Source organism: Panicum virgatum, chromosome 5K (genome assembly GCF_016808335.1).
Source record: "Panicum virgatum strain AP13 chromosome 5K, P.virgatum_v5, whole genome shotgun sequence".
NCBI classification, from domain to species: Eukaryota; Viridiplantae; Streptophyta; class Magnoliopsida; order Poales; family Poaceae; genus Panicum; species Panicum virgatum.
The window spans coordinates 58,756,433-58,770,151 of NC_053140.1; the positions used below are offsets into that span (position 1 = coordinate 58,756,433).

Below are 13,719 nucleotides of genomic sequence, written 5' to 3' on the forward strand. Positions count from 1 at the left end.
ACCTTGTACTGGCAATGAAAAGAACATCCGAAAGAATAAATCTATCTATTTGTACCCATTATACATTTTGTTCCATCATATGAGGTGAATTCGTGACCTGTACTTGTCTTGGCATTCATATCATATGCCTTGCGTTGTCATACTGTAAAATTTCAAGACGGGTCTGCAACTTCAATCACGTTAGCAATGAACAGCTTAGTGTGAAAAAAATAACCTTGATGCACGGAATTTATCGGTTAATATCACAACATTATTCACTCTTATACCTTTTGCTTTTTTCTTATTTCTTATGTCAAAAAATAACATAGAAAAAAAGTCGAGCCTTTTGTGGATGACACGGAAAGAAGGCCTGCGGAAAGTACAGTTCCATGAAGCATGACAAGGCTCCAAGCTCAATCTACTCGTTGACAGAGCAATGGGCAGGCGTGCCTAATTCAGTGTGGTAGATGTCTTGTCCTCACCAGCGAACCTGACGCAGCAGCAGAAGATGACGACTTTGTTTTTTTTATAGTAGAAGACGACTACTTCTTGTTGTGGGTAGGAACACTGAGATAGAATTTTGTGTTCTTGAAATCGTCGAGAAGCGGATTATATCCATCTTTGGTCCTTGTCTTCAATGGCAGGCCAAACTCCTCCATGAACGCTGCAGTATCAAGCTGAATGCGCACGATCATCGACAACTCAGTAAGCCCAATTTCGTCAGAGATATACGCACAGCCAAGCTCACAGAAAGCTGGAGCGAATGGACTGTAGAGGAAAGCTGTCGAGCACAGGGTGAGAACTTACTATAATTGTCCTCCTCTTCTTCACAGGCTTAAATGCGCCGGGATTCTTCTGCTCTTTTGAGAAGCCAGAGCAGTGATGGTCGATCTGCTCCAGGAGCCGGAAATCGGTTGGGAAGAAGATGTCTGTGTCACCCTGCCCAGTAAATAAATACAACCAAGTGATGCAACGCTTGTTTGATTGTTGAAAACACAGAGCAGTAACGCCAGAAAACAGTTGGGAAGTAAATACCTACACCACCTCATGCAACCAAGTATGCTATTGCTGGCTCATATACAGTACCAGGTAAGGTGGTACTGGTAACACTTACGAGTTTCAAAGAAAAACAAGTATTTGCTTAAAACTTTAATGCACCCCAAACCCTCTGACGGCTTATATCAATTTGATGTTTCTTGCTTTGCTATGTTGCGCTGCAGAATCTAGGTAGTGGCACAAATCTTCACTGGTTCTAGTAACATTTGGTTGCTAATTGCTATGGCCTATGGCCCAAAAAGTTATCCTCCCAATCAATTTCTTTCAAAAAGCCAATGCTAGCCTAACACCGCTGGTAGGTTGTCTGAATATGGCATGTAGACACAGGACTTTTTAGATGATGCAATAAATAAATTATCCCAATGTATATGGCCGTAAACACAGAACCTAGGATATGAACGGAATATACCTGAGCATCCAGGTAGTTGCAATGATCTGATGTTTTCCCATCCTTCTACAAGGACAAAACAAGCTCAGTAAGATAATCAGCAGCAAACCCCATGATCCTCAATTATAAATAATAGAATGGTAATTGACTCATCAGCACATAAGGACGCCAATAACCATTCTCAGGAAACAAGCTTAGTGAGATGATCATAAGAATTTCTTTTTATGCCCAGCTGGAGAAATGCAGCAAGTAGTTGGAACTTGGAAACACTAGAGCTTTACACACATGACAAAGTACAAAACTATTATCTATCAGGACATGTAACCTTTGATGAAACCAGTGGAGCTCTGTCACCAGGTATGCTAACATCAGGAAGATAGCTGAAGTCTGAAGCAATAAGGGACATGCTTGGTAAAGCTTCATGTAAAGTATCCATTAGTTTCTGCATAAGGATTGACGATCAGAAATAGTTTCCAAGTCAGAACTCATAACATTCACAAAGATCTAGGCTCACAAAAGTTGTAGTTTAAGAAAGGCTTACCAAACATCCAGTCGGCAACCAAGCTCTACGAGGCTTTGGAAGTACTTTTGATAAAACTCCTTTCGCAGCAAATGCTAGTTTTTCACTTACAGAAACTTTGTCTTCATTCATGCCAGTAATTTCAACACAACGGGAAATTAATGGGTCTTGTAGTGGTTTATAGACTTCGGAGGCTTGTGAACTTTCTTGAGGAAAGGCATGCAGGACAGATGCAATTTTTTAAAATAGTAGAAAAGAGGTTCATCCTCAAGGATCTCAACAATACCAAGTTAACAAATATGCATGCAATATTTTAGTTTCCACAGAGGTTAGCCATAAGCACAGGGATGGCATGTATGCCCTACAAGGGAAAAGGACGCAACCCTTGAATATAGCTAAAATAGTGAACATTCTAACACAAGTCAAGCATAAAAAGAAGCACAACAGGAGGACACTGTGGAACACAACCTTCCATACAGCCATCTCCAGAAGAGGTTCCCATTGTTTCTTCTAAAAATGAAACATATTTTGTCATCACCATGCACAATTGTCAGTCATGAGCTAAGTAGCAACAAAGAGTCGACTAAATGGTTTGATAAAGGATCCAGCGAAATGTGGTTATTGGGCAGCATATCCCGTTTTGCTTCATCATATTTCCCCAACTCTAACGTATCTCAATGATCTAACTTGAAATCCCACATAAACAATGAACATAAAAGTAAACATAGATGCTCTTCAACTAACTAGTACAGAGCAAAGGGTATAGGTTCGCAGCTATATTCTGCAAATATTCTGAAAACACAAAAGTTACAAACCTGCCCTTTATTTTTTCAATCCACACTTCCATCCATGGAGAGACCTGATCTGGTGAATAGACGAGGTCATGAGGTAGATTGTCAAGTACCTGATATTCCATAGAAAGAAAGTTACTGTTGGAGGCGCTACTATAATCTTCCTTGGAATGCAATCTTTGCTTTTCAAGGATACAATGGAAAGGTATACAAGAAGTGCTTGTTTCCTATAATTTGTTACAGCTAGTAGTTGCATGTTGTTTTGTGACCATAATATTACTATAAAACTAAATTTGGCAGTCAATATATTCATCTGCGGTGTAAAATGCCACATTTACGAGCACATAGATTCTGAAGCATTTATGCGTTTCTCTGCATCATAATGTTTTGTGTGCCACAAGATACTAGACTTTTATGCTTCTAGCTACAATGAATCAACTGGACACATACTTCAGTTCATAATGGGGGGAATATGACATGATGATCTTTTTTACAAATAAACACAAGAATAAACTGAAGTGAGAAGAAAGTCCAATCAGAATTCACCTCAAGCATGAGGACCCAACATGGACGTGGATCCTTGCGGCCTGCATAATAGAGAAGGAAGACTTATATCCAATCATGTCAAGGTAGATTGCCCTACACAATAGCGGGGAATATCTTACCCCATCCAGATCTGTTAGTTGCATCGCGGTGCTCCACTGAAAACTTCGATAAATGGCTTTGCACTTCGCCGACAGTTTCCAATTGCTTCTTGGCAAGAGAGGAGCTAATCTCTACTGAGCTAGCAAATGAAGATAAGGCAAGGTCAAAGCATATTTGAGCGTAAGGCAAGGTCAAAGCATATTTGAGCTCATGACATAAAATGCTAGAATGGCACAAGCATGGCAGCAAGAAGAAAAACCAGCCAACCACTGCCAGTACTATATATCTTTATATGACATGCATGAACCCTATTATTCTGAATTTCTGATAATTCAAGCAAGAAATCACGATACAGATGCTTACATGTATTTCATATCATTGTAAACTTTGGGCGGTGCATTAAGCATCATGTAATCAAGTATGCACTTTGCACATGTCCCAGAACCACCACCAATCTCGTATATCTGATCGGTACAAGAATCCGATTCATAAGGAAAAAATGGATGAAAATGCTTCTTGATATTAATGAAAATGGACAAAAGCAATTATGTAACTTCAAATGTAGATTCAGGAGCGGAATGATACGGCAAAGAAATCTTGAGACTGCACCTTCAACGGGACTGAAAGATTTGCTGTACGCAGAATCGATGCTGCTATTGCATAGGCATACCATGGCTGCAACATAGAGGGGAAAAGGTGCATCAGTGACCAAACTGAAAGAACCTCATTCTCTTTGAACACTAAAGCATAGAAAATACCTTAAAGAGTTCCACAGGAGTAAACCATGCAATATCGTGCTTCTTATACAGCTTATCAAGATGCTGCATATAAGCACTCCTCCCTACATGGTATTAAAGCAAATGATTTTTGAATCCAAGTATAGAAAAGTAAATTATTCACATCCTAAGCCGAATATCCACCATATTAACACAACATGACACAGAACTACCATCAGACAACCAGCAATGTAGTTTGGCATTTAGAAAACAAACACCAAGTCCCAAATGCCACACGCATCCAAGCTCTTCGTTGAAATGCCAACCCGACTAACGAACGAAAAAACAGCAACAATTCATCCCTGTAATGCCGGAACACACACCAAACTTCCTCATAGAGGAGCAATGCAAGAAAAGGGCTGATGAAATGAGCTGGACAAAGGAGACCACCCTCGAGCTGGTTGAAACGGATGCTGGCGTCGAGCACGCCCACCGGCCCCGCCCGCTTGGAGAAGTAGCCATGGTTGGGGTCGTACAGCGCCGACCTCACGAAGTCGCGCACCTGCGACACCCCCATGTCATTCACAACCGCCGTGGCAACCGCTGCAGGGAGATCTCACTGTGACCGGAAACAAAAAAAGGCTCAGCCTTTACCAGAATGGGCTTGTCGCCGGCGAGAATCCCCGACGAGAACATCGCCGCGGGTACCCACCGCCCGCACAGCGCTCCACGTCGGAGCGCGGCGATGTGCGCCGAGAACGCCGGCGCCATAGTTGCGGCGGCGGCGGCGGCGCGGCGCTGCGAGTACCCGTTCCTTTCCGAAACAGGTGCGGTGCGTTGGAGGGATAGCCCCCGACCCGATTCGGGTAGAGAGGTTGAGAGAGAGAATAGACAAAGCCAAGCCAATTTGCGCGGGTCCCGTACCCTACCCAACCCGACCCGACCCGAATGTGACTGCCGCTCGCCAAATCGGATCTATATAGGAGCGGAACGGGCCAGCGGGGTGCCGGCGTCGAGTTGGCCGCCATCCATCACGCGCACGCCCCAAGACGAGGGGGACGGAGGAGAAAGAGTGTGGGGAGAGGGAGCAATGACTCGCGGCAAGGGTGGTCCGGTGAGGGCCGCCGTCGACCCCCGCTACTGCCTCGTGAGGTTTATGAAGCGCAAGGAGGTGCTGAAGCGGAAGGCCGAAGCGCTGGCGACGCGCTGCGCCGTCGACGTCGCGGTGCTCTGCACGGGCCCCGGAGGCCGGGGCGACCTGGATTGCTGGCCGTCGAAGGAGGCGGCCAACGAGGTGGCGAGGCGGTACGGCGCGCTCGACCCGGCGCAGCGCGCCAAGCACACGGAGGACCACGCCGCCAACGTCGCGCGCCGGCTCGCGGAAGAGCGCGACAAGCTCGCCAGGGCGCGGGAGGGCGGCGTGGCCGGCGCGCTCGGGTCGTGGGACGGCTCGCTCGAGGCCGTGTCCGAGGGGAGGCTCCTGGAGCTGCTCGCCTCCATCGAAGGCTCCCTGGTGGCCACGAAAAACAGGGCCCTGGAGCTGCAGGCGCCGCTCGCCGGCGCGGCCGATCGCGCCACGTTGTTGTCGGTTCTCGTGCACGATGAGGGCACCGTGGACATCTTTGTGCCGCCGCGGGGCGAAGCCGATGCCGGTGGCGGAGGGCTCGGGCTCGGGCTCCCCCCACCTCCTAGTAAAAACCCCAATTCGCCCAATGCCGAGGATGCCGGGGACGAGCTGCAGATACTCCAGCCGCCACGCGAAGCCGACGCCAGGTGGATGCGGGGTCTTCTTGATGGTATCAAGAAAAGGCCCCAGCCGTACAACCCCGCGGCGTACGACACCCGGATCGAGAGCATCAGCGTGGGTGGGTTCATGATGAAGCTCGACGCCTACGAGTTCATGCGCTTCGACCTCGGGATGCCTCCGCCGTGCATTGCGCCCAATCCTCTGGACGACGACGACGGCGAGCCACTAAAGCTCTGGTCATGGGGCAACACCATGCCAGCCTCCTAAAGCAAGTCTGCAAGTGTGCGCTACCTAGATGCCGAGCGGGGAAATCCACGAGTTCGGCGACTTCGTCCGCTGCTTCGCCGGACTCCGGCCGGCCCACCGCCATGTCGAGCTCGGCAATTTTGGGTGATTGCTTTGCTGGACTCCCAATCGTCTCCAAGGGAAGCTCCTTTTGTGAATAAGCAATTCACCATTGCTGTGCATTCCTAGGTTGGATGTTGTAGATCAGTGACATTGTAGATTAGCATTAGAGACTATCGATCCCAGGTCGTCGACAAGAATTTAGCTCAATTGATTGCATCGGTTTGGTACTGATGCGCTAGTGAGTAGTGAAGAGTTGCAATCATATGAATCTAACAGACCGGAAATTATCCGGCGAATCTGCTCAAAGCAGTCAATCCACAAAAGAAATCAGTTTACTTGATGGTCATGTCGAGATCAAATCACACCGTTCTTTTTGTTCGGTCTTCGTCACTAACCATGATTTGGTATCTACTAAGTGTACACCACAGTACTCTGACGCCTTTTGCCAAAGTAATTTGTGCAGTCAGGAACGGTTGGCAACACTTATTTTCGGACAGTCTTTGTAGAGGTTGGACAGTGGGGAATTCTTTTGCCTGTACTGTTTGAAACAAAGAGATTGCAAACTTATATGACTGAAATTTGTGCGGGATTGCTCAGTCCGAGGTGAGATTAAACTTTTACAATGAGGATTAGTATTGGAGAAAAAAGATCTTCTGAATCTTTCGTTCGTTCTCTAAATGGCTGGCGAATTGTAAGGAACCAAACCAGCTCAACCTCTCGATTTTGGTTTTGCCTTACAAATCACATGAGTTCAGCCATTGGACAAACTTAACTTTTTTTTATATAAAAAAGCGAATGTTAAAGTGCGCGCTTTGTTATCCAAATAACTAGCTAAGTGTGTGTATAACCGTTTTCAAGCGAGAGGGAACTTATATGTTTTGTCATCAGCATGTTAATAGTAAAAAATTACATTTTAAAGATTGCATACGGGAGGCAACATATATTACGTCACATGACATAAGTGTCAGTGATATCCTAAGGCGAGTAAACTAGCGCTATATGTGTTGGCGGTATCACCATTTTGAGCAAATTAAATGAATATCATCATAGAATAAATATCATTCCATTCCATAGAAGATCCAGACACAACCCAGCACCCTCATGAACATGGCATGCGTCTTTTTATGGAATGGAAGTAGAACATACACAGTGACATCTGTCCAAGTTCCTTCTCCTCTAAGTCTTTTTTTTTTTGAGAATGTCTCCTCTAAGTCTTCTTTAGCAAGACAAACTGATACCTCAAAATGGTATGGCTCATGACGAGCAAACCCAACTTAAGGCCAATACTACGAAGATGAGGAATGCATCAAGCACGATTAAGGCATGTACTTTCAAGATGATGATATAAAAAAAAAACAAAGGTTATCCTAGTCTCTATACTACACCCAAGATGTTTGCAGCATATCCAGGACACAAGGCGAACATCTTGTGATCTTGATGTGAATCAAACTGCCGTTGGAAGAATTGGTATCGGTGCGTGCCACGAGCACAGTTTGATTCACCGACAGAATGGCAATGAGGAATTGAGGATGCTCTAATCCTTTTGTGCTCAGACGTGAACGGGTGAAACAAACTCAGAAATCTCTGCTAGAAAAAGCTCAGAAATCCTGTTGTGGCGACATGGCGTGTGGGTCGTGGAGCCAGCTGTTTCGCGAGGAAGATGGTGACCGTCATCATGGACCTCCTATACATCTTGTGGAAGATAGTTAAGTAAGTTATCTATAAAACTCAATAAAACATATTTATTAAAAAATGCTGAACTAATATTTCGAAAATGTTGAACCAACATTTTGAAAATGTTAATTCAACAATTGAAAAATGTTAAACCAGTGTTTCGAAAATATTGAATCAATATTTTAAAAATGTTAAACACAACATTTTTCTTTATCTTTTCCGGCTCCGGCGACCGGTGGCGGCGCGGCGCACTCGGGCAGCAGCGTAGCAACAGCGGGGCGGCAGCAGCAAGCAGCGGCGGCGCGCAGCAGCAACAAGCAGCAGCAGCAGTGCTTGAGTAGCAGCAGCAGCAAATCAGCGGCGGCACGCGAGTAGCAGCAGCGCGCACCAGCAGCAAACAGCGGCGGCGGCGAGTAGCAGCAGCGTGCAGCAACAGCAAGCAGCAGCGGCAGAAGCGGCAGCGAGCGCGCGGCAGGCAGGGGCGGACCTGCGGCCGCTCGCGACAATGCGGGCTCGAGGGGTGGTGGCGGTGCGCACGGTGAGGAAGGGGGCGGGAGGAGGAAGAGTATTAGGATTGAGAAAATATAACGGATGAGATAGTTTGTATGAATCTCAAATAAAGATTTTTTTTTGAAAGATATATAGAATTGCTGGTCATCATGACGCCAAGATGGGTGGGCTATGCTAGCAATGTCGGGGGCCCTAAGGCCCATTGAGTCGAAATTTCTCGCGCGAGGCCCATCTAGCCGAAATTTCTCGCGCAAGGCCGATTGAACCGACGCGCAGCCCCAAGGCCCAGTAAGCCAGAAAATGTACCCGCCGCAACGGCGATTACGACGACGATTCGCGCGGGGCGGCGGCGGCGCGGCGGCGGGCTCTGCAGGCGTTTTCTGCGTGGGAGGCCCGTCGTCGTGTGGGCGGGCAGGCGAGACGACGGGGCGAGGGTTTCTGACTGCCGGGCGCGCGGACATCGGCGCTCCAACACAGCAGCCGTCGATCGGGGCAATCCGACGCGGCGGCGAGGGCACTGTCAGGCCAGTGCGCGGCGGCCTGCGTCGCCGCTGTTTCTGGGCTCACCTCCAGTCTTCGAGGTTAGCGGCAATTTCAACACTGTACATCATCAATTAGCGGAAGAGAACGGCTCGCGGTGATGGCGGCCGCCGGAGAGGGAGGCGAGAGCTCCGCCGCCGGCGAGCGGCAGAGCGTGTCCTTCGCTCGGGGTGGCCCATTGTTCGTTCCCTTCATGGTGGGACCCATCTCCAATGCCTCAGGGTTCATGCACTCCGCCCTCCAGGAGCTCCAGGTGCCAACCAACCCCACCTTGCAACTATTCCTAGAACCCTAACCTTGATTTCCCCCAGAGTTTTGGGTATGATTCTCTCTGCCTGTTTCGTTTGCGACCAGTCCTTGGAAGATGAATTGGGAGACCCTGGCAACGAATTCGACGATGAACTTTGGTAATTCCATGATTCATCCTGTTGTATCGAAGTGACAATTCTTTTCCCTTTGTGCCTACGCCGATTAATGTGTTGATTTACTCTGTTTTTTTTTCAGTGTCGATGAGCTGAGGGTGCTCTCCGAGGAGGAGCTGGTGGAACGCGCCCTCCAGGAGGCTATGGAGGTAACCTCTCTACTGCTAATCAGCTTGCTTTTTATCACTTCATTTTAGATCGCGGTTTAATTTGAGTCGCTGATGGTTTCTTTTGCAGGAGGACTTGGATTCGGGCGCTCCACCACAACCAGAGGAGCAAACGTTTGATGAAGGGTAAGTGGCCTGCTTTGACCATGGATTGGTTGGTCTACTTTGGTAGTGTGGTTGATTGATTGTCTTGTCACGGTGGTTTAGGCAACTCATAGGTTTGCAACAGTGGCAAAGGTTCTTCAATAAGGATGACATTTTTGTTACTGATCTGCCTTAATGCAAGCCAAATATTTAGTGAGGCGGCTTTTTTAAGGTTTCTGATGCAATGTGCAATTGGCATTCCTGGCAAGTGATCCTTTTTTGCCAGTAGAATCTGATATGTCCTTTGATTTACTATATGCAGGATGTCAGCGAATCCAACCCCCAGAAATGAGACCCTCGCATCGAGCCCATTAGCTGAAAGAGAGAACTCTAGATTGCCTGGTGAGGATACAGCTGCAATATCAGGTGAACCTGAAAGCACCAATGGTAAACTCAGAGGCAAAAAGGCGAAAACCAGATCCAGGAAGGGGAAAACTGGAACCATCACATTAGATTCGTCAGTTGAAAGAGAGAGCCAAGGATCACCTAGTGATATGGCAATTGTACCATATGAACCAGAAGGCAGTGAGGGAAATGGAACAACCACTTCAGATCCATCTGCTCGGAACGGTATCTCTGAATCACTTGTTGATGGTTTGTCAATTGTTCCACTTGATCTAGAGGGAATTAATGGACAAACAGCATGTGAAAAGGGCAAAAAGAGAGGCAGACATTTTGATAGAGAGGTTCGAGCGAAGATTTTACAAGTATGCCTATCCCTCTTGACTGCCTTTTGTTTCGTTTACTGCAATTGTTTGAGAATTCATCTAATGTAGCTGCCTCATTGCATTGTTGCATTAAGTTGTCTCCGTCCTAAAACAACTATGTTCACTAAACATTTATCCTGCATTGGAGTAATAACTAATAAGGTGCTAAGTAGTTGTTGATAAATCCAGCCATCCACATCTGTTATTGTCACTGTATTCAGATGCATATAGGACTAGTCTATTTAGGTAATACAACCATCTGGCTAGGAAAATCAATTTTGCAGATGCTGCTAGTCTGTAAATCTGAAGATGCTAAAAACCACAAAATCCATGGTAGATCTGTTCTCACTGTAATAGATGACATGTTCGCAAGTTATATTGTAAGATATGGGTCTGTATTGTGGTGATATGTCTTAATCTGTATCCTTTAAAACATTTGATTAATATAATCTTGTTTTATATTCTTTCAAAAGTAGCCTGCAATTTTTGTCCTTTAACGATGAAACACATTTGTTATCTTTGCAAATTCTTTTTTAATTATTTTTCATAACTATACATTTAAGTTATTTCCGCTATCATTATCAGGGAAGCTATCTTACTAAGGCAGACAAGTGGGTAGAAATCAAGGCCAAGCAAGACGAAGACAAATTTGCAACAAGGCTGCACTCTTTCAGGTAATAAAGCAGTTAAAAATCCATTGTTGTCTATTGTTAGTATCATATATTATGACTCTATTCTACACATCTATTTTTTGAGGTTTTAGTTATCCCTCATCGTATCTCTATGGAATGTTAATATGCAAGCAATGACAAGTTGGCAGAAACAATATTCTAGAACAGATGTAACAGACTGATACTGCATTCAAGTCGAGCAAACTGGAGGGAGAAGCTCATGGCTGTTTTATTGTTATGCACTTGAGACCATAAATTAGTCTATTCCATTTGATCTTTTTCTTGCTGCAGTTTTAAATGAGTATGATTCTTTGGTGCAGTGGCGATTCTATGAAGTCTAAAGGTTCCAAAACATCATCTGAGAAAATCGAAATGGCGACATCCCTTAAATTAGTCGGCGCTCCTTGGAAGGTTTGGATTATCTCATTTCATCTGTAGCACGCCTTTTCAGAAGCTTCTACCTTTGGAATTTTATCTTACAATCTATTTTGTTTCCAGAACAAATCTTTAAGATCTGACGAGCACAGGCCTGTGGTTCATCCAGAAGTAATTCTTTGTGTTGAAATTTATCAGAAGAAATATGGATCTGTGAAGGTAATAGCCTATCCTTCGATTATTACACATAATTAATTTTGAGGTGAAGGCCCCAGTTTTATGGTGAGTAGCATACCTTGCAGTCCCAGGAACTTCTTGTGTTGGGAAGCCAGTTCCTTACTGATCTAAGGGATAACATTTGTTGTTTGACTGATAAGCTGATGAATGTGGCTGGACAACATGATCATTCTGGATATTTCCTTATTGAGGTATGCTTTTCCTCTTTGAAAATTGAATGCATGTTCTTGAAGAACTATGGCACGTTTTTAATCTCCACTTTCTTATGTCAGGACACGTTCTACAATGACATGAGACATCGTTCTGCCACTGATTACAGTAAACCCATACTAGATTGGCTTCAGAATTCCAGTGATGAGGCTGCAGAGAAGTGGGATGCCATAACATCTGGTGTTTTGAAGAAACGGCAGAAGGATCTACTGAGGGGTTTGAATATTTCCAATGTGCCTGAATTTAAATCTGAAAGAATGCAAACAACTCGTTTCTCTGACCTGCAGTTCAGGCCTGGTGCTGGGTACCTCTACTGCCATCAGGTTCTCTCATCTATTCTCTTGCCTTAACGCCTTCAGAGAATTTCAGTTTCCTTGCTTTATAGATATTTGATGTTAGAATTTTTTATTTGGCTATAAATATGCTTAACTTGAATGCTTGACGAAACAGATATATCAGTCCGTTTAACCATGTTTCCGACATTATATTCCACATTTTCAGGGGAGCTGCAAGCATACGATCGTGATAAGGGACATGAGGTTGATCCACCAGGAGGACTCGCAGAACCAAGCAGACTACCCTCTCCAGACGTTCCAGTTGCAGAAGCGCCTGCAGAAGTGCTCGGTGTGCCAGATCTACCCTGCCACCAAGATGACGGTCGACGACAAGTGGGCGCTGAACAACCCCTGCTATTTCTGTATCAAATGCTACTACCTCCTGCACTACAAGGAGGACAACACGCTGCTGTATCAGCACACTGTATATGATTTCATCCAAGAGTAACATCTCTCTTCTTTTTTGGGGTGGGAAATAGTCTAGTCTATGCTACACTGTACTGTACATTCTTCGCCGCAAGAGATCCATGTCGACTCGGTACATTTTTCAGAGTTTGGATATGGACCTATGATGACTCGTAACCAAACCAACATCGGCGTGAACGGGGTACGCAGCTGCTGTCTCAAGTGGCAGAGCCGCAGAGGCTACACGCTCGCTTCGACACCGCCCAGCTCGGCAGCCAAGTCGCCCATTTGCCGGGAGCATTCGTTTGGGGTTGAGCTTGAGCTGCATCTGCAGCTGATCGAGCCCCTGTTCATATGCATCGACAATTTGGCATTGATTATTTAAAAAAAAACGTACAGGAGTCATGATTTCACCATTTCATATGGGTCCGAGGGACTACAGTTGAATTTTTCTAATCCATACTTACTTTAAGGGGGGGAAATCCAATTTACTTCTTCAAGTATAGCCAAAGTTTGAATAACCCCCTAAACTATAATTTAGTTCAATTTGCCCTCTAAACTATGCTATTTAGTTCATTTCACCCTATAATACAATTTATCTTTCTTGTTTCTCCACGCACAAGTTGAATTTTAATTTCAAATTTTGCAGGGCGGTAGTGGACATCACAATGCATACTAAAAAATTATTATTTTTTCATCATTGTTTTTCATTAAATATTGAACTCTAATGATTAATTCATTATTAAATATCCTAACCTATCAAAATAATAATAAAAGGCTATGATATATTTTTTCTAACATGTGTTATGATGTGTACTATGGATAATGAAAAAAAGTATATTGTATTAGGGGATAATTTGAACTAAATGGCATAGTTTGGGGAGTAAAATGAACCAAACGATTGTTTAGAGGGTCTATCCAGACTTTGGTTATAGTTGACGTTGAGGGAGTAATTTACTTTTAAAATATAATATATGCACTGCAGTAGTTAGTTGTTTTTAGCATACTGGAGACTGGAGTTTTTTTTTTTGAGAGAGGAGATTGGAGTAGTTAGCTAGCTCCGGATTGAACTAGGAAAAATAGATGAGAATTGAGAAATCCACGCCCACCAGTTGGGCCGAGAAGAAGGCGC

General features: G+C 45.0%; 3 protein-coding genes across 3 annotated transcripts; 2 read left to right on the forward strand and 1 right to left on the reverse strand.

The window, feature by feature from the left end:
• Positions 1–195: 195 nt before the first annotated feature.
• Positions 196–4,962, reverse strand: LOC120709018. The gene is made up of 13 exons (XM_039994520.1): positions 4,750–4,962; positions 4,546–4,657; positions 4,138–4,220; positions 3,989–4,054; positions 3,743–3,843; positions 3,400–3,518; positions 3,281–3,321; positions 2,759–2,847; positions 1,965–2,145; positions 1,749–1,865; positions 1,445–1,489; positions 787–918; positions 196–656 (listed from the first exon to the last, which is right to left on the reverse strand). The coding sequence occupies exons 1-13, from the start codon at positions 4,864–4,866 to the stop codon at positions 522–524; spliced, it is 1,338 nt and encodes a 445-aa protein (XP_039850454.1). The 5' UTR covers positions 4,867–4,962; the 3' UTR covers positions 196–521.
• Positions 4,963–5,109: 147 nt separating this feature from the next.
• On the forward strand, positions 5,110–6,536 carry LOC120709019. Its single transcript, XM_039994521.1, has one exon. It carries the CDS (start codon positions 5,186–5,188, stop codon positions 6,107–6,109), a length of 924 nt encoding a protein of 307 aa, XP_039850455.1. The 5' UTR covers positions 5,110–5,185; the 3' UTR covers positions 6,110–6,536.
• Positions 6,537–8,707: 2,171 nt separating this feature from the next.
• Positions 8,708–12,737, forward strand: LOC120709021 (snRNA-activating protein complex subunit-like). The gene is made up of 11 exons (XM_039994522.1): positions 8,708–9,167; positions 9,269–9,321; positions 9,419–9,485; positions 9,574–9,629; positions 9,910–10,354; positions 10,940–11,028; positions 11,346–11,436; positions 11,524–11,619; positions 11,703–11,828; positions 11,910–12,170; positions 12,349–12,737. Exons 1-11 carry the CDS (start codon positions 9,015–9,017, stop codon positions 12,628–12,630), a joined length of 1,719 nt encoding a protein of 572 aa, XP_039850456.1. The 5' UTR covers positions 8,708–9,014; the 3' UTR covers positions 12,631–12,737.
• Positions 12,738–13,719: the final 982 nt, after the last annotated feature.

Excerpts from the sequence above, each read along its gene's own strand:
- LOC120709018 (XM_039994520.1), bottom strand. The coding sequence starts at position 4,866 with ATGGCGCCGGCGTTCTCGGCGCACATCGCCGCGCTCCGACGTGGAGCG. Across the intron at positions 4,221-4,545 it reads CCGTTTCAACCAGCTCGAGG|GGAGGAGTGCTTATATGCAG; the intron begins GTGGTCTCCTTT and ends AATACCATGTAG. Across the intron at positions 1,866-1,964 it reads GGTTGCCGACTGGATGTTTG|AAACTAATGGATACTTTACA; the intron begins GTAAGCCTTTCT and ends ATCCTTATGCAG.
- LOC120709019 (XM_039994521.1), top strand. The coding sequence starts at position 5,186 with ATGACTCGCGGCAAGGGTGGTCCGGTGAGGGCCGCCGTCGACCCCCGC.
- LOC120709021 (XM_039994522.1), top strand. The coding sequence starts at position 9,015 with ATGGCGGCCGCCGGAGAGGGAGGCGAGAGCTCCGCCGCCGGCGAGCGG. Across the intron at positions 9,630-9,909 it reads GAGCAAACGTTTGATGAAGG|GATGTCAGCGAATCCAACCC; the intron begins GTAAGTGGCCTG and ends TACTATATGCAG. Across the intron at positions 11,620-11,702 it reads AGAAATATGGATCTGTGAAG|TCCCAGGAACTTCTTGTGTT; the intron begins GTAATAGCCTAT and ends CATACCTTGCAG.